Source organism: Rattus rattus, chromosome 9, assembly GCF_011064425.1.
Source record: "Rattus rattus isolate New Zealand chromosome 9, Rrattus_CSIRO_v1, whole genome shotgun sequence".
Classification (NCBI taxonomy): domain Eukaryota; kingdom Metazoa; phylum Chordata; class Mammalia; order Rodentia; family Muridae; genus Rattus; species Rattus rattus.
In genome coordinates, this window is record NC_046162.1 from 72,134,024 (window position 1) to 72,152,232 (window position 18,209).

Sequence of the window (18,209 nt, forward strand, 5' to 3'; positions counted from 1 at the left end):
ACGGCAAGCTTTTTTTTTTTTTTTTTTTTTTTTTGATAACAAGTGTAATAATAATCCTGTGTGTTTGCTTAAGATCAGGCCCAGAGAAAGCAAACAGGGAACTGCCCAGTGTTCTAGCTAAGTAGGGACAAAAAACAGGTCTCGGTGCTGTGTGAGCAGACAAGGAGTCGCCCCTTGTGCAAGGCACTCTGGGATGCCGGGCCGCTCCCTCATCTCGCGATGCCTCCCTTCTTACCGCCCCACCCCCACCTTCTTTCCTAGGCCCTGTGTCTGCGTCCCACCCCCACCCCCGCCTAACGTGTTTTTCAAACCTACCAATGAACGCACAGCTTAGGCTCAAACCAGCCAATCGGAACGCGGCGTCACCGGGAAATTTAAATCGCGCCGGCCGGCAGCACGAGGCACAAAGTCTGAGGGCTGAGGGCTAGTGGACGTTTCGACAGCCGCCGACCCGCAGCTTGAGAGCCCTGCACCGACTTTCGTGGAAGTCTGAACCGGCTGTGCAGGTAGGAGCGTAGGCCGGTCCTGAGCTGTAACGACCGGACAGAGGGCTGTGCGGCGGAGGGCGGGAGCAGGCCGCGCCCTGGCGGGAGCTGAGCCTCCCCGCTCAGACCAGGCCTCGGGGCTGGTTGGTTTCGCCATGCTGAGCTTAAGGGCTGGCAGCGCCGGGCGCTGCGGAGGGGAGCGAAGGCCTGGGCGCGGCGCCGCTCGGTTCGGTGCGGCCCCGAGGGTCGGCGTGGGGGACCGGAGGGCGGCCGCAGTCGAGAGGACCTGGCATGCAGCCGCTTTCCTGATGCTTCTTCCTGGGGAGGAGACGCAGCTTTGGGCCGGAGGCGAAGGTGGCAGTTAAGACATCCAGTTAAGCTCTTGAACCGAGTCACCTGTGTCAGGGTCGAGGACAGACATAAAGCAGGTAGAGCTAACAGATTGCCAGGGGACTTTAGATTCTTGTCACTTTGTGAGGATCACACCTGTGTTAGATATATCGAGCTACGGTGACTGACCACATAGCTGATGTCATCCTGGTTGAATGCATTCGCTGGAAGTTGTGCAAAATGCGGCATTAATGTCACTGCTGACAGCGATGGTTATGGAAGGTGACGAACCGATTCTTTATGTAACTTGATAGAGATACTAGTATGGATCCGTTTTGGCCATCAACAGAAAATGATGCAGAAAAGGCTGCATTTACTGCCTTAAGGACGTAGATAGCTAACTATACGGCAGCCAGGGTTCTCCCACTTGGTGTTCTATTAACTAATGGAGTCTAGAATGTAGATCCCTGACTTAATACCGTGCTGGCCAGAGGCTTAAGGCCATTGAGTGTTTGAAAAGCCGCTAATCTGAGTTGAGATGCCCTGTGTGCTTAAACTACACATAGGGTTTTGGAAGTGTGCGAAAGCAGTACAACATCTCAATTTTTTTGAATAGATGACATCCTGAAAATAGTAATAGTTTAGCTATATTGGGTAAAAGTCTTAAAATTAATTTCGTTCGTTTCTTTTTACCCTTTTAAAAATGTGGTTAGTGGAAATTTTAAATTATGTTTTTAAAACATTGCTTTAGGGGTTGGGGATTTAGCTCAGTGGTAGGGCACTTGCCTAGCAAGCATAAGGCCCTGGGTTCTGTCCCCAGCTCCGAAAAAAGCACATTGCTTTAAATTCTGATTGACAGTTCAGTTGCCTTTGTAGTAGAGTACTTACAGACTTACTCGTAAAGCCATAATGATAACTTGTGGGGTTTGGGTTTATTTATTTATTTTTTTTGTTTTTTGAGACAGGGTTTCTCTGAGTAGTTCTAGGCTGTCCTGGAACTCACTCTGTAGACTAGGCTGGCCACACGCTCAGATCCGCCCACCTCTGCCTGCTAAGTGCTTGGAGTGCTTTGCCACCACTGCCAGGCTGTGGGTGTGTCATTGTCTTTGTTGTTTCTTTTTATCTAGTATAGAGATGGAGTCGAGATTTAGTTGACTATAACTATTGTGTAGTTCTGTCTGTTTCTTTATAAGATAGGGTTTTTAGCTGGCCTGGAACTCATGGAGATCTGGCTGTCTCTGCCTCCCAGGTGCTATGATTAAAGTCCTCTATTACAATACCCAGCTTCTGTTGTATTATTAAATGCTTTTTTCTTTTTTTTTTTTTTCCTTATTCTCACCCTCCCTTTCAACTAGCTTTCCTTCCTCGTTCCTGCAGCAACCATGTCCACCAACGAGAATGCTAACTCAACAGCTGCCCGGCTTAACAGATTCAAGAACAAGGGGAAAGACAGTACAGTGAGTACCTTCTGTTGCTTTCCTGGTTATACTTTTAAAGGAAAAGGAGAGGTGTTTATTTACCACATTGTTGAGGTACTGGGATTGACTATAGAGCTTTGCACTCAGGCTAGTTGGGTTTTTCTGTGCCCAATTGTCATCTCTAGTCTTAGGTGTTTACACTCTTAAAATTGCATTTACTTATTATTTACTTTTGTGAATGGGGGGTGTTCTGTAGCAGCTAGTGCACATGCAGAGGTGAGGACAACTTTTACAGACATTAGTTCCCTCGTACATGGCTCAGACCAAGCAGCAAGTGCCTTTATTGGATGAGTTCGTCTCTCTTGCTGGCCTTTGAGGGATTTAAAAAAGAGAAATCCAAGCTGGGTGGGGTGGTGAATGCCTTTAATCTCTGTACTTAGAAGGCAGAGGCAGGTGGATCTCTGTGAGTTTGAGGCCAGACTACTCTACAAAATGAGTTACAGGACAGCCAGAGCTACGCAGAGAAACCAGGGAAGGGGGCAAGGGAAAAAGATCACTTGGCAGTGATAGCTGATGGAGTAGATAAAACGAGGTGTTCTTTTCTTCAGGAAATGCGGCGCCGCCGAATAGAGGTTAATGTGGAACTTAGGAAAGCTAAAAAAGATGACCAGATGCTGAAAAGGAGGAACGTCAGCTCATTCCCTGATGACGCTACTTCTCCACTACAGGAAAACCGAAACAACCAGGTGAACATAGTTGCGTTCATGTCAATCTAGACCATGTGGATGAATGTCTTAGAAACACTTTCCTTCCCACACTCCAGTGGATAGTTTTCTTCTAGTTCTACCCTTCCTTCAAACATTCCTGCACTTCTGGATAATAGCTAAGTTCCTTGACATGACAGTTCAATTGAAGAAATATTTTTATTTTATTGTTTTAATGCTAAGTAGGGATCACACCCAGGGCCTTGTGTTTTCATAGGCAAATATTCTATCGTTGACCTATATCTCTAGTTCCCATTTCTTTTTTTTTTTTTTTTTTTTTTAAACATTTATTATGCATATATGTACATTGTAGCTGTCTTCAGACACAGCAGATGGGGGCATCAGATCCCATTACAGATGGTCGTGAGCCACCATGTGGTTGCTTGGACTTGAACTCATGACCTTTGGAAGAGCAGTCAGTGCTCTTAACCGCTGAGCCATCTCTCCAGCCCCCATTTTTATTTTTTTTGAGATAGTATCTTGCTGTATAACCCTGGTTGGTGTCATATTTTCTTTCTTTTTTTTTTAAAAGAATTATGTATTTATTTTATATATGAGTACACTGTAGCTGTCTTCAGACACCAGAAGAGGGCATCAGGGGGTTGGGGATTTAGCTCAGTGGTAGAGCGCTTGCCTAGGAAGCGCAAGGCCCTGAGTTCGGTCCCCAGCTCCGAAAAAAAAAGAACCAAAAAAAAAGAAGAGGGCATTAGATCCATGACAGGTGGTTGTGAGCCACCATGTGGTTGCTGGGAATTGAACTCAGGACCTCTGGAAGAGCAGTCAGTGCTCTTAACCTCTGAGCCATCTCTCCAACCCCGGTGTCATATTTTCTATATAGTCTATCCTGGTCTGGAACTCAACTTTAGTCTTCCTCTCAGCCTCAGGTGTATACAATCCATGTACAGATGCCATGCTGTACAATATAAAGTAGAGGTTTTCAGTCTTACTAATGTTGTGGTGACTTCCAATCATAAGATTGTCTTAGTTGCTACTTTGTAACTGTAATTTTGTTCTTGTTAAGAATCATAATGCAGGAGCTAGAGAGATGGCTCAGAGGTTAAGGACACTGGCTGCTTTTACAAGGATCCTGAGTTCAATTCCCAGCACCTACATGATGGCTCATGACCATCTATAAAGGGATCTGATTCCTTTTCTGTAGTGATAGAGCTGACACATTAAACAAAACAAATAAGTGTTTATTTACTAATGTTTTTAAAAAGTAATCATAATGTAAACAGCCATGCTTTCTGATGGTCTTGGGTGACTTCCAAGAAAGGATTGCTCTACCTAATGGGGCCATGACCCACAGGTTGAGCACCACTAGTGTAAAGTGTAATATGACTTATACATTGACACTTAACCCAGAGCAACTTCCAGTCTGCAAGCTGCATTCATGGAAACTTCTCCATGCTTGGTTATACTTAGCACTTTTAACTTTTATCCTTTACTGTACTTTTTCTACATTTGCACTTTGGATACACATTTACTTTCTACCATGTTGGAATGGCCTGCCATATTCAGTATAACATGCTCCATAGATTTGTGATCCAGGAAGGGTTATATAGGCTTATATTTTACTTGAAACTTACTACAGTAAAATTGTAAATTGTATAATCACATTTCTTAGAATGTATGCTGTGGGGTTTGGGGATTTAGCTCAGTGGTAGAGCGCTTGCCTAGCAAGTGCAAGGCCCTGGGTTCGGTCCTCAGCTCCAAAAAAAAAGAATGTATGCTGTAGGGACTGGAGAGATGGCTCACTGACTGCTCTTCCAGAGGTCCTGAGTTCAAATCCCAGCAACCACATGATGGCTCACAACCATCTGCAGTGGGATCCAATGCCCTCTTCTGGTGTGCCTGAAGACAGATATAGTGTAGTTATAAATAATAAGTCATCTTAAAAAGAATATGCTGGAGCTAGAGAGATGGCTCAGCGGTTAAGAGCAGTACTGCCTTCCAGAGGTCCTGAGTTCAAATCCCAGCAACCACATGGTGGCTCACAACCATCTGTAAAGGGCATGTCTGAAATTAGTGACGGTGTACTCACATACATGAAATAAATAAATCTTTTAAAAAAATAGATCTTTAAAAAAAAAAAAGAATATGCTGTGTTGGATGATACCTGGTTGACATGTTCTCTCTGCTCAAAATCTTCCCATAAATGAGACTCATCTTGGCTTTTCCAGTACTGATATTACATAGTCCGGGTTAGTCTCTGATTCATAATATTGTTTTGGCCTCCTCTTTGAGTATGGCCTTACAGAGTGTGTGTGTGTATATCTTCTACATTACAGCTGTATTCCTTTGGCATCTGGCCTTATACTTTTGTTAAAATTTTCATACTTGGTTTTAATATCAGAGATTACTTAGATACACAGACTTGTATCTTTGAACGTTTATACATGTATATAATGAACTTTGGTCCTTTTCACCCTGGTTTCTGGTCTCATCCCATATTTTTCTGCTGAAACCCTTCTTCCCAGTGATTTCTTTTTTTTCTGTGTCTGTTTTGTATTTGACCTACTGATCAAAACTATGGTTGCTTGCATGAGAATGGGTGGGAGCTTGTTTACTGGAGCATGGATAACTTGTCAGTGGCTGTACCCCTCCCTGACGGAAGTTTACCCTTTTCCTCCGCCATTAACTCTCAGTAGTTCCAGGAAGGAGTGGGACCTTACGAGCCCTTCCCCTTTCATGGTGAAGTTTTAAACTGCCTTATCTCCCACGTGAGTGTCTATTTAAGTTTCTCTGTGATAAAAACACTGCCAAGCCATTGTGGGTGGAGGAAGTATTTACGGGTTACAGTCCATTATCTGAGGAATCCAAGGCAAGAACAACATCACTTATTGGCTTAGTCTCTGACTTGCTCAGTTCACAGTCATAAGTGGGCAATCCTGGTGGCCTGGAACTCACTATGTAGACCAGGCTAGCTCTCTAGTGCTTGGGTTAAAGATATGTAGCACTGCACCTGAATCTCAGTTACCTTTCCTGCCTGCCCTGGCCTACCTGCCAGGATGGCACTGCCTACAGTGTGCTGGGCCTCCTACCTTAATTAGCAGTCAAGAAATGTCTAATCTGGTACTAATCTGGTAAAGACAGTTCCTCAAATGTCATAGTGAGTATAATTGAGCCATATCTGGATCTTTTTTTTTTTCACTTCCCCTTCCACAATGTTTCCTGACTGAGCCTTGAGGCGGGTGTGTGTGTGTATGTGTGTGTGTGTATGTGTGTGTGTGTGTGTGTGTGTGTGTGTGTGTGTGTGTGTGTGTGTGTGTGTGAGAGAGAGAGAGAGAGAGAGATAGATGTCCCTTTTACAGCTGAGCTCTTACTACTCATTGGCCATCTGTGAATTTCTGTATTAACTACCAACCATCGCTTTGAGTGAGGCAGACAGCTGCACTAATCAATAGGTAGAGATATTTAAAAGGCAATATACCATGTCTGTTATTAGCAAAAAATAGTTGGTTTTCCCTTAGCAGGGAACAGGCATAACATCCCCCCTGTGGAGCAGACTTTAAATACCAGCAGAAAGCAGTGGGTTTCCTCCATAACATTGGTGTCACTATTGAGCCAGTGGGTACACTATGCAGGGCAGGATGTACAGTTAGAGTTGTACAATGGTTACCTTACCCTCTAGAAGCCTGTATAGTATCTTCCAACACTGTAAAAGTTAGCCTAGGAAGCGCAAGGCCCTGGGTTCAGCCCCAGCTCAAAAAAAAAGAACCAAAAAAAAAAAAAAAAAAAAAAAGTTAGCAATAAGGAAAAGCTTCCGGTCAGTTCCAATTTGATTTTTTTTTTCCTCTCTCATGGCCTATAGCCCAAGTGTAGGGTGTCTTTAGCAATGGGGTCTTAGCTTAAAGTTCTGCTGAGTAACCAAGAGCGATGATAATAGTTTATGTTTGTTTCAAGGGCTGCAAGCCTCCTTTCTATAGTGATTACAATATAATTATGTACCATGGAAATTTATAAATTTTAAATAGAAACCCAAGAAATCAGAGCCTGTATAGTGGCACATGCTTTTAATACTGCCATTCTGGAGATAGAGTTAAGTGGATCTCTCTGAGTCTCAGGCTAGCTCGGTCTACGTAATGAGCTCCAGGACAGCCAGGGCTACATAGAGAGATCCTGTGTCAAAAACAAAAAAAAAAAAAACCCAAGACATTGTCTATAGCTGCATGTGTCTCTGTTAAAAGTATGCTGGAGAGATGGCTCAGTGGTTAAGAGCACCCAACTGCTCTTCCAGAGGTCATGAGTTCAATTCCCAGCAACCACATGGTGGCTCACAACCATCTGTAAAGAGATCCGATGCCCTCTTCTGGTGTATCTGAAGACAGCTACAGCGTACTTATATATAATAAATAAATAAATCTTTAAAAAAAAAAAAGTATGCTTGAGTTCAAGAGATTGGGACTGAGAATAACCTTGGTTTGACTTAAATCATTCATAAAGTGGTTCACAGCTATTGGTGTGACAAAAGCGTTAAGTTGGGTGTTCTGATTTGAGTCCAGTGTCATGGTACCAAGTTTGAGAAGTGTTGTACATATAAATGAGGATTTAGTGGTGCAGATTAAATGTAAAGGTTACCTTTCAGTAACTGACTAAGAGCCTGAGAGCATCTTTACAGTGGCATGTGTGCCAGTTTGCTTTCTATTACTGTGGAAAAACTGCCTGAAAGCAGTGTAGTGACAGGAAAAGGTTTATTTGACTTATACATTCAGGTCATAATTTACTAATGAGGGAAATCAGGGCAGGAAATCAAGCAGAAACCATGAGGCACTGGGCAGGGTGTTGCTACTTGATGATTGCCTCTTGGCTGCACGGGCTTTCCTGTACACCTAGACCCACCTTCCTGGGTCTCACATATCATGAAGGTCATGACCACAGGTTAATCTGACCAAAACAATTTTTAATGTTGATTTTATCTTCCCTGGTGTCTAAGTTGTATCAAGTTGACAACGGCATAGCAGCTATAAAATATATTTGTATTTGGTAAAAATAATAATTTGTAAAAACTGCTTTTTTTTTAGGGTACTGTAAATTGGTCTGTTGAGGACATTGTTAAAGGCATAAACAGTAACAATTTGGAAAGCCAGCTCCAAGCTACTCAAGCTGCTCGGTAAGTCAATAGATTCTGGTGTGGGCAACCAGAGTGGATAAAGTAAAGCCATACATTCTGTTTTCATGACTTTTTACTTTATCTTTTTTTTTTTTTTTCTTTTTTTCGGAGCTGGGGACCGAACCCAGGGCCTTGTGCTTCGCTAGGCAAGCGCTCTACCGCTGAGCTAAATCCCCAACCCCTTTTTACTTTATCTTAAAATGTGTGTGCGTAAATCAGGAAAACTTGCAGAAGTTCTCTCCATTTGAATTCTGGGGATTGAACTCAGGTTGTCAGCTTGGTGGCAAGCAATTTTACCCACTAAACCAACATCTCATGTAGCCTAGGCTGATTTTAAGTACCCAGTCCTTTTGTCTCAGCCTTCCCCATGTTGAGATTACAACTATGACCAGAATTTTAGACACCTTTTTGGGGCACTTTGAAAATCAACTTCAACTTTTGATTTTTTTTTTTTTTTTTTACTCTTAGGAAACTGCTTTCAAGAGAGAAGCAGCCTCCTATAGACAACATCATCCGGGCTGGTTTGATCCCAAAATTTGTGTCCTTCTTGGGCAAAACGGATTGTAGTCCCATTCAGTTTGAATCTGCTTGGGCGCTCACCAACATTGCTTCTGGAACATCCGAACAGACCAAAGCTGTGGTGGACGGAGGTGCTATCCCAGCGTTTATTTCTCTCTTGGCATCGCCCCATGCTCACATCAGCGAGCAAGCTGTATGGGCTCTTGGAAACATTGCAGGTACTTGCACTTAAAATTCTTTGGACTGAATGTGTCCAATGTGATTAAAGAAAGTCCTGGTGACTTTTGTGTCAAGCTTGCACTTGCTTTAGGCCCTTATTAGGAATGGAAGAGACATTTAAGAATGCTACTGGAGAAATACTTTCGTTAGAGCAGATCTGACAGCGCATTTGGTAGCTAACTAGACATGCATGTTTGGGATAATAGGTTCATTAATCTTGCTTTTTTTATTTTTTTTGAGACGGTCTTTATGTAGCACTGGCGATAGAGATAGACCAGACTGGTTTGGAACTCACAGAGAAAGATCTTGAGATTAATAAAGGTGTTCACCACCATGCTCAGACAGTCTTGCTTTCTGTTCCAGGTGATGGTTCAGTTTTCCGAGACTTGGTTATCAAACATGGTGCAATTGACCCACTGTTGGCACTTCTCGCAGTTCCTGATCTGTCATCCTTGGCAGTAAGTTAATGCCATAAGTATAGTCACTTAATATTTGGTTCTTGGGGTTGGGGATTTATTTAGCTCAGTGGTAGAGCGCTTGCCTAGCAAGCGCAAGGCCCTGGGTTCGGTCCCCAGCTCTGAAAAAAAGAAAAAGAAAAAAAAATATTTGGTTCTTATTTTCCCCATCTGTTCAAAGACAAGCCTTTTCAATAATTTTTCTTTCCTCTCAGTGTGGTTACTTGCGGAATCTTACCTGGACACTTTCAAACCTCTGTCGGAACAAGAATCCCGCACCCCCCTTAGATGCTGTTGAGCAGATCCTTCCTACTCTAGTTCGACTCCTACACCACAACGATCCAGAAGTATTAGCAGACTCCTGCTGGGCCATTTCCTACCTGACTGATGGACCGAATGAGCGCATCGAGATGGTTGTGAAGAAGGGAGTTGTTCCCCAACTTGTGAAGCTTCTAGGAGCTACTGAACTGCCCATTGTAGTAGGTTTTTGTTAATGAGCTTTCTGAGTACAGGGGCATGACCAGTTGATAACTGTTGAGACATATATACTGCCTGTTACTGTTGCAGAGCTTTTTAGAATGGAGGATTTTTTTAGCAGCACTGGAAGGTAATTAATCAGCACCGACCTTTATTTCCTTTTAGACGCCGGCACTGAGAGCCATAGGGAATATTGTCACCGGAACAGATGAACAGACTCAGAAAGTGATCGATGCAGGCGCACTTGCAGTCTTTCCCAGCCTGCTGACAAACCCCAAAACTAATATTCAGAAGGAGGCCACATGGACAATGTCGAACATTACCGCCGGGCGCCAGGACCAGATACAGCAAGTGGTGAATCACGGCCTCGTCCCATTTCTCGTTGGTGTCCTCTCTAAGGTAATGAGAGGTCAGAGTTTGGCCAGATGAATGCATTTATTTTTTTTATTTTTATTTTTTTTTTCAGATGAATGCATTTATGACAGCCTGTGCTTGATAAGAGTTTTAGAGGACACTGTGTATTGTGGCCCATGCTTTTAATTCCTGAGCTTGTGAGGGAAAGGCAGGAGGCCTGAGTTTGAGACCAACCTGATCTAAGCAGCAATTGTCAATCAAGATAACCAATAAAATGGGGGAGGGCACCTTGTCTCAAAAACCAACCATAACAACTATTAAAGAGTCTAAAAGGACACCGATGTGGGCTCCCTTTCTCAGGTAGTGAACGGTACAGGACCTCCTAATACTGGGTAGAGCATGCAGGTAGTTGACTTGGTGTTTTAGAACACTAACTTTTGGAGTCTTGCTATTGGGACTTCTGGGCTAAAACCATTTTCTTCTTGTTTTCCAGGCAGACTTTAAGACACAGAAGGAAGCCGCATGGGCTATAACCAACTACACTAGCGGCGGGACTGTTGAACAGATTGTGTATCTGGTTCATTGTGGAATAATAGAACCCTTGATGAACCTCTTGAGTGCAAAAGATACCAAAATTATTCAGGTTATTCTTGATGCCATTTCAAATATCTTTCAGGTAAGTCCTAACAAGGCTATGTTTGCTTGAACTTAAGGTTGATGGTTACTATTTAAGAGGAAATTCTTAGTCTGGCCATGCACACCTTGGGAAGCAGAGGCAGGCCAAGCTCTTGTTCAAGGCCAGCCTGGTCTATAGAGCCTGTTCTAGAACAGCCAGGGATACACAGAGAAACTCTGTATTGAAGCCTCCAATTCTTTTTATATGTATTTATTTTGTATATATGGGTGGGAACTGGAGTTATGTATGGTTGTGAGCAACCATATGTATGCTGGTTATCAAACCCAAACCCAGATCCTCTGTAAGAACTCTTAACCACTGAGCCACTACTATTCTGGCTCCCTTTCTTTAAGGATTTTTTTTTTTTTTTAATCGTGTCAAGCCAGGAGAGGAAGAGAGGGGGGGGGAGAGGAAGGAAGAGTGAGAGTGAGGAAGAAGAGTGAGAGTGAGGAATAGTGAGTGAGCCTCTGTAAGAACTCTTAACCACTGAGCCACTACTATTCTGGCTCCCTTTCTTTAAGGATTTTTTTTTTTTTTTTTTTGGTGAGCAGTGGAGGAGCCTTTAATCCCAGCACTTTGGAGGCAGAGGTGGGCAGATCCCTTGAGTTCTAGTCTAGCCTTGTTCTAGGACAGGCACGGCTACACAGAGAAAACCCTGTCTTGAAAAAGTATGTATTGATTTTATTTTTAATGACAGGGTGTCAGGTAGCCTAGGCTGGCTTGAACTTCGGTGTATATTAAAGGTGCCCTTGAACTTCTTTCTGATTGTACTACCTCTGCCTCAGATCCTCACTAGTCCCACAGCTTGATTTTTGTTGTGTGTTATCAGAGATGGGTCTGTGAGCCTTGGCTCCTTTTCAAGTACTAGGCTCTAGTCCCACTTGCATATTGAGAGTTAGTTAAACATCTCATGTGCTTTTTTTCTAGCGCTATCCCTACTTTTTCAAGTGTGATATTTTGTGATAGTAATTAGTGGTAGGTGAGCCCTGTTCATCAACTAATAGATTTCTGATTTTGGAACTTTACAAGTTGAATCTAAGCTGGAATTGGTAGCTCATATCTATAATCCTAGCATGTAGGAGGACTGCCTTGAGTCGAAGGCCAATCTGGACTACATAATGGTTACAAGCCAGTCTAGACTACAGAGTAAGATCCTTCACAAAATAGAAAGTTGAGTCTAGAGTAAGGAACAGTAGTGTTTCTGTCCCTGCATATAAATCTATTATATGTGGCCAGGCTTCCTACCCATCTTCAGCAGAATTCATAAGTTGTTTGAAGCAAATTAGTTGAGGATTTTGAAGGAATATTACTTCATGTAATTTATAGAATAATGAGTTCTGTTTTTCTCCGTTTGAATCTTCTTATGCCTGTATGTATGTATGTATGTATGTATGTATGTATATTAGGGCACCCACCACCTGCATGCATATTCCTGCCTGGTGCCTGAGGAGTTGAGGAAGGAGAGGACATTGAGTCTGTGAGAGAGTTAATTGTACTAGGTAGTTCTCAGTGTGTGTTCTGGGAACTGAACCCAGGTCCTCTGCAAGGACAAGTGCTCTTAACTGCTGAGCTATTTCTAAAGATTTACCTGGCTCTAACTCCCAGTCACTGGGATTAAGGAGAACATCCACTTGCTGGCTGCTTTTTTTTTATTTTTTTTTATTTATTTATTTATTTATTTTGTATATGAGTACACTGTAGCTGTCTTCAGACACACCAGAAGAGGGCATCGGATTCCATTACGGGTGGTTGTGAGCCACCATGTGGTTGCTGGGATTTGAACTCAGGACCTCTGGAAGAGCAGTCGGTGCTCTTAACCACTGAGCCACCTCTCCAGCCCTGCTGGCTGCTTTTAAAATAAATTATTTCACATTTCCATTGAGCAGTTTTTGAGTATGATGAACTTTGGTGGATAAGGAATTTTACGGTGTCAGGAAGTTGACAGTCTTTGCATAGTCCTTCACCTTGACCACTCTGATGGTCTGAAGTGCTTTTACAAAATAATTTCCTGTTTATATCACAGACTAATGAACTAGAAACTGCTGCTTTGTAGAAGTCCTTGGAGACTGAGGTGGAAAGGAGTTTGAGGCTAGCCTGCGCAGTGCAGTCATCCTACATAGTGAAACCCTGTCTCAAAAAAACAAAAATAGCAGCCAGGCAGTAGGTAATGGTGTCACGTCTTTAATCCCATCCCTCATGAGGAAGAAGCAGGCAGATCTCTTGAGTTTGAGACCAGCCTGGTCTACATGGCCAATTCCAGGACAGCCAGGGTTACATACATTTCTGTCTCAGAAATCAAGTTACTTTTTTGTTTTTGTTTTTTTTTTTTTTTTTCTGGAGCTGGGGACCGAACCCAGGGCCTTGCGCTTGCTAGGCAAGCGCTCTACCACTGAGCTAAATCCCCCACCCCCTGTCTCAGAAATCAAAACCAGACAAAAATAGATCAAAATAAATACACAAAACAACTAAAAAGCCTTTCATAGGAAAAGGTATTTGTATCTCCTAGATATTTAACACTTGTGGGTATTTTATTAAAATAGATTAGAGTTAGGGTAATAAACCTGAATTGTGTTTTGTTTTAAGGCTGCAGAGAAACTAGGTGAGACAGAAAAACTCAGTATAATGATTGAAGAGTGTGGAGGCTTGGATAAAATTGAAGCCCTACAGAGCCATGAGAACGAGTCTGTGTACAAGGCCTCGTTGAACCTAATTGAGAAGTACTTCTCAGTGGAGGTGAGTGACGGAGACCAACCCTAGAGCCTTAACTCTTCATGATTGCTCTCCTGTTGTACAGTGATGGGTGCACAGATGTCAGTTTCTTTTGATGATTGAGCCTTGACCCATTCAGAACCTTCTCCCAGCACCCATGAATTAGCTAAGCTTTGGCAGCCAGTTTTGTTCTGCTAAGTGCAGTGCAAGCTTTGAGACCGGGTTCTGCTAGAGGGCTACCACATTTATGGTTATATCTTGTTTTATATCTCCAGGAAGAGGAAGATCAAAATGTGGTGCCAGAAACTACCTCTGAAGGCTTCGCCTTCCAAGTTCAGGATGGAGCTCCCGGGACCTTTAACTTCTAATGTCCAGCCAAAGCACAAAGTTGTTAGCTATGTGCTGTGCTGTGCTGTGTTCTCATAAATTTGTCTTACTGTTTCTCTACTAAGAACTCTTTTTAAATGTGGTTTGTTATTGTAGCACTTTTTACAAAAGAAACTATACTTGAACAGTTATAAACTGTACATACTCTATGAAGCTGTCCTCTGAGTTTATTTCTATGTGGAATTTCGTACCCTGTCGTGTCCTGTAAATAAAGATTTAAGTTCCATTCTTCTTTAACTGCCTTGCTGTTTTCTTATTTGAGATTACTGTTGGAAATGAAGGGTGACCTAAGTTATCTGCAGTGGCTGACGAGGGATGGTCCTTGAAAGTAAGGCTGACACCACCAAGGATATGGGGTGAGCACTTGGCTCTGGGCTGGCCCTCACATCCCCACACTGGGCAGTCAGCACTGCCTGTCTCTGGCTAGATGAGTTCCGATGAAAGCACACATTCAGCCATGAATCTAAGTGGAATTCACTCCTCTCAGCTTCTCCTGTTCACCCTGGGCAAATGACCTGAAGTCTTTGGAGGAACCTGTACAGAGTGCATTACTGTCATAAGTATTAATTTTGAGTCTCACAAAAATGTATATATCTCTTAATTAACCATTTCTGTGTATGGGTGTTTTGCCTGCGTGTATAGTGCTCTCTGAGGCCAGAAGAGGGAGTCGGGTTCCCTGGAACTGGAGTGCTAGAACGCAAACCTAGGCTCTCTGGGAGAGTAGGCAGTGTTGAGCCTTCTCTCCGGGGTCCCCACTTAGTGTGCGCTGTCCTTCACCTGAGTTCCCAATGTTGCAGTTTAAATCCTGAGTCTCGGTGGTACCTTGTGCACAGTGGTCTTTGAAGGACTACAGTCATTTCTGCTCATTTGAGCGGAAAAGGAAGAGCAAATGCTTGTAGATCGCTTACAGCACAAGTTCCAGAATGGGTCCAGAGCTGGAGAACTCAGGCTGATGTTTGAAGCATTCTAGCCAAGTGCCCAACGTGGAGCACTGCCTAAGCCAAGGGCACTTTGCTTGGAGCTTGAAGCACTAGGCTTTTCCTGTGAAGAGGCTTAGGTGTTGGGGTTTAACAAATCTGCTAAGACTGCTTTCCCTGCCCCTCTTCTCCCTTGCTTTAACTTCTGGACTACTGGGTCCAAAAGTCCTCATCTGGGGAAACAATGTACTAGACCCTAGGTTTTTGCTCTAAGGTGGGCAGTTAATGTCTTCAGAGGGATGTGTTAAGGCTTGACTCCAGGGTGAGGTAATAGGATATTGGTATAAGAATAAATTCTTAGGGACTTTCCTCAGAAGTCCTAAAAGCATGTTCTTGTTTCGTGGTCCAAACGCTGTGTGGTAGAACGGGTCTAAGGGAAGCAGGGCACAGCCCTGACCCCTATCGGTGCCGATGTGTAAAAGCAGGTTTACTGATGCACAAACCCGCCTTTGCCACCAGTTCCTAGTCTATGCATGTACGTCATGTGCGTGCCTGGCACTACAGAGGCCAGAAGAAGAGCCTTTGGAACTGCCAGGTGGAGGTGCTCGGAATGGACTCTGGTCCTTCTGTAAGAACAGCAAGTATTCTCAACCACTGAGCCATCTCCAGTAAAGTTTTGGTTTTTTGAGACAAGATCTCTATGTAGTCCTGGCTGGCTTAGGGCTTAATATGTAGACCAAGATGGTCTCAAACTCTGATCATCCTGCCTCTGCCTCTCAAGTGCTAAGATTAAAGATGGCCAATCTGGCCTTTGTACTTTTTTTTTAAAGCTTTATATTATTTATGTGTATGGTGTCCTGTCAGTATGTATGTCTGTGGACCATATGCCTGTGGTACCCTTAGAGAAAGGGGATGCTACTGATTAGAGTTAAAGTTATGAGCTGCTATGTAGCTTCTGGGAAGTGAACCTGGGTCCTCCTCAGGAACAAGGGCTCTCTCTTAACTGCTGAGTTGTTTCTAGAGATAGGCTAAGTGTTCTTGAGAGGCAGAGACTCTGCCCTTGGTCGAGCTCGCCCAAACCCAGTGTACTGATTTTGGAAAGCTTTTGGGTCACATCGTTACCGGGGCCTTCTTTTGAAATTGGGTTGTTGACCTAATTTGTGATGAACAAAAACCTGGCCACATGGTGTCCTCTTCCTTCCCAATATCCCCCTGAAGTGTTAGTGAAAAGTGTTCTAAGAACATCAAGGGCATGACAGCTTTTATAACCTGTTAATAAAATTAAAATGACAAAACCCACCCATCCTATCAAGTAGGGCGTTGAGGGGCAGTGGTGCAATTGAGTTCCAAGCATTTGTGTGTTAAATGCTACGTTGTTGGCATAGTTTGAAAGTATTATTCCGATGTCTGCAAACCCCTAGTTCCTAATAAATATTTGGGACAATTTCCTAAGACTGTATGTGAATTGCATGCACCAAGAGCTGATGAGTTCTTACATTGCTTCTGAGCTCACAGTGGTAGCTGTGCCCCAAGTCAGAGCTGGGAAACACTATGGTGCCGTGGGGTGGACGGCTGATTGGCTGCTGCGTCTGCCTACGGTTACATTATGCAGTGGAATACAACTCTAAGTAAGGGTACCTATGGCTGTAAAATATCTCACCGGGTGTGGTAGCTTTTAATCCTAGTGCTTGCCAGGCAAAGGCAGGCAGATCTCAGTGAGTTGGAAGCAAGCCTGGTCTACATGAGTTCTGGGCTATCCAGGGCTACCACCTAAGTCTGGTAGATGTTTCCACCCTTCAGTGGGAAGGACATCCTTCTGTTCTTCCAGAGACACCCTCCCCCCAGGCTGATATATTTTGCATACTAGCCTAAGTCTATTGTTTTTCCTGTTATTTATTGTCAGGCTGGCCTCAAAGGTAGGATTCCCCTGTCTCAGTCTCCAAGTTCTGGGTTTACAGGTATGTGTCACTTTGTCAAGTCCCTTCTTGTCGATCACAGATAAAAATTACAGCCCAGTGGTGGTGGCATACACCTTTAATCCTAGCACTTGGGAGGCAGAGGCAGGAGGATTTCTATACATTTGGTCTGCAGAGAGAGTTCCAGAACAGCCAGGGCTACACTGAAAAACCTTGCTCAAGAGTTGGGGAAGACCCACAGGAACTCAGTGGTAAGGGATTTCCTTGGTATTCTGGAGACACGAAATTTGACTCCCTTGGAACACACACTGAACACTCTGGATCGTTTGTACACTCAATAGTATTTTATCCAAATGGTGAATGTTATTCTGCCTCCTGCCCTTTTCTCCTGAGCCCTACAACCCCACCCTGAAGTGCTGGGATTATAGGTGAGCCATCTGTAATCCTGGTTCAGCACGGCCTCCTTAACTGAGTTATTTGAAGCTACCAGTTTGAGCACTGAGGATTCTTTCCCCGGGTCTGAATGGTTTGCAAGAATCCCGGCAGGGGCAGGGGAAACCAGTTCAACTTTTGGCTTGTAGCCATAACACGGCCAGCAGGAGTTTACCGAAGCCAGAGTAGTGGTCATCAGAGGTTACTCACAAACTGACCCTGGCTGTCCCAGATGAGTTCAAGGTCTTCCTGAACCACTGTTCAATCCTTCTTCAACTGGACTGGATAAATGGAGTCTTTCTTTATCTTGCTGGACCTTAGGACCGTTGCTTGAGATAGACCCAAGTCCAATCTGGTGATGATTTGTCTGGAAACTTCTTGGAGCCCGATCTCTTCTCTTTGCTTGCTGGCTATGATGTGAGCAGTTTTCTCTGCCACACAATCCCTTTCATTGTCATCCAGCATCCTACCAGAGGACCCCGGAGCCAAAATCAACCCCTTAGAACTTACTCTCAGGCATTTTGATAGTGAGGACACCTGGCATTCATTCGAAACCTTGATGAAACTCTAAAACTTGGGGCTGCCGGTTTCCCCAGAAAGAATTGGCGTCAGGCTCAGTTTCCCTGCAGGTTCCAGCGGGTGGGAAGGTCCCTGGGGAGACTGTCTGGTTCCTTATCCTCCTGCCAGACAGCCATGTCCCTCAGAAGCTCCTGCACCCCTCCTAGGGCATTTACCCAATGGGCTGAAGAGATGGCTCAGCTCACTGGCCGCCCTTCCAGAGGTCCTGAGTTCAATTCCCAGCAACCACATGGTGGCTCATGACCATTTATAATGGAATCCAATGCCCTCTTCTGGCATGCAGGTGTATATCAGTTAGAGTGCTCATGTACATAAAATAAGTATATAATTTTTTTAAAAAGAGTTTACTCAAGCACTACTGTGGGGTGGAAAGGGTTCCCTCCTAACCACATAGGGATTGCAGAACCAGCCTGGCTCAGGAGCTGTCTCTCCTGAGGAAGCACCTGCTTTTCTAGACCT

At 43.8% G+C, this 18,209-nt stretch overlaps 1 protein-coding gene across 2 annotated transcripts; it reads left to right on the forward strand.

Annotated features, from left to right (window-relative positions):
* The first annotated feature begins 375 nt into the window (after positions 1-375).
* Kpna2 (karyopherin subunit alpha 2) lies at positions 376-14,143 on the forward strand. 2 transcript variants are annotated; one of them, XM_032912930.1, is made up of 11 exons: positions 376-506; positions 2,193-2,272; positions 2,842-2,979; positions 8,022-8,110; positions 8,579-8,847; positions 9,212-9,306; positions 9,519-9,782; positions 9,946-10,179; positions 10,628-10,810; positions 13,394-13,543; positions 13,795-14,143. In XM_032912930.1, the coding sequence occupies exons 2-11, from the start codon at positions 2,198-2,200 to the stop codon at positions 13,885-13,887; spliced, it is 1,590 nt and encodes a 529-aa protein (XP_032768821.1). In that variant the 5' UTR covers positions 376-506; positions 2,193-2,197; the 3' UTR covers positions 13,888-14,143. The 2 variants fall into 2 exon arrangements, with proteins under 2 accessions (XP_032768821.1, XP_032768822.1); XM_032912931.1 differs by having other exon boundaries at positions 378-506; positions 2,171-2,272.
* Positions 14,144-18,209: the final 4,066 nt, after the last annotated feature.

What these genes read in the sequence shown, in the direction of transcription:
- Kpna2 (XM_032912930.1), top strand. Translation starts at nt 2,198, where the DNA reads ATGTCCACCAACGAGAATGCTAACTCAACAGCTGCCCGGCTTAACAGA. An exon ending in CAAGCTACTCAAGCTGCTCG is followed by an intron (nt 8,111 to 8,578) that starts GTAAGTCAATAG and finishes TTTTACTCTTAG; the next exon opens with GAAACTGCTTTCAAGAGAGA. An exon ending in GGCTCTTGGAAACATTGCAG is followed by an intron (nt 8,848 to 9,211) that starts GTACTTGCACTT and finishes TTTCTGTTCCAG; the next exon opens with GTGATGGTTCAGTTTTCCGA.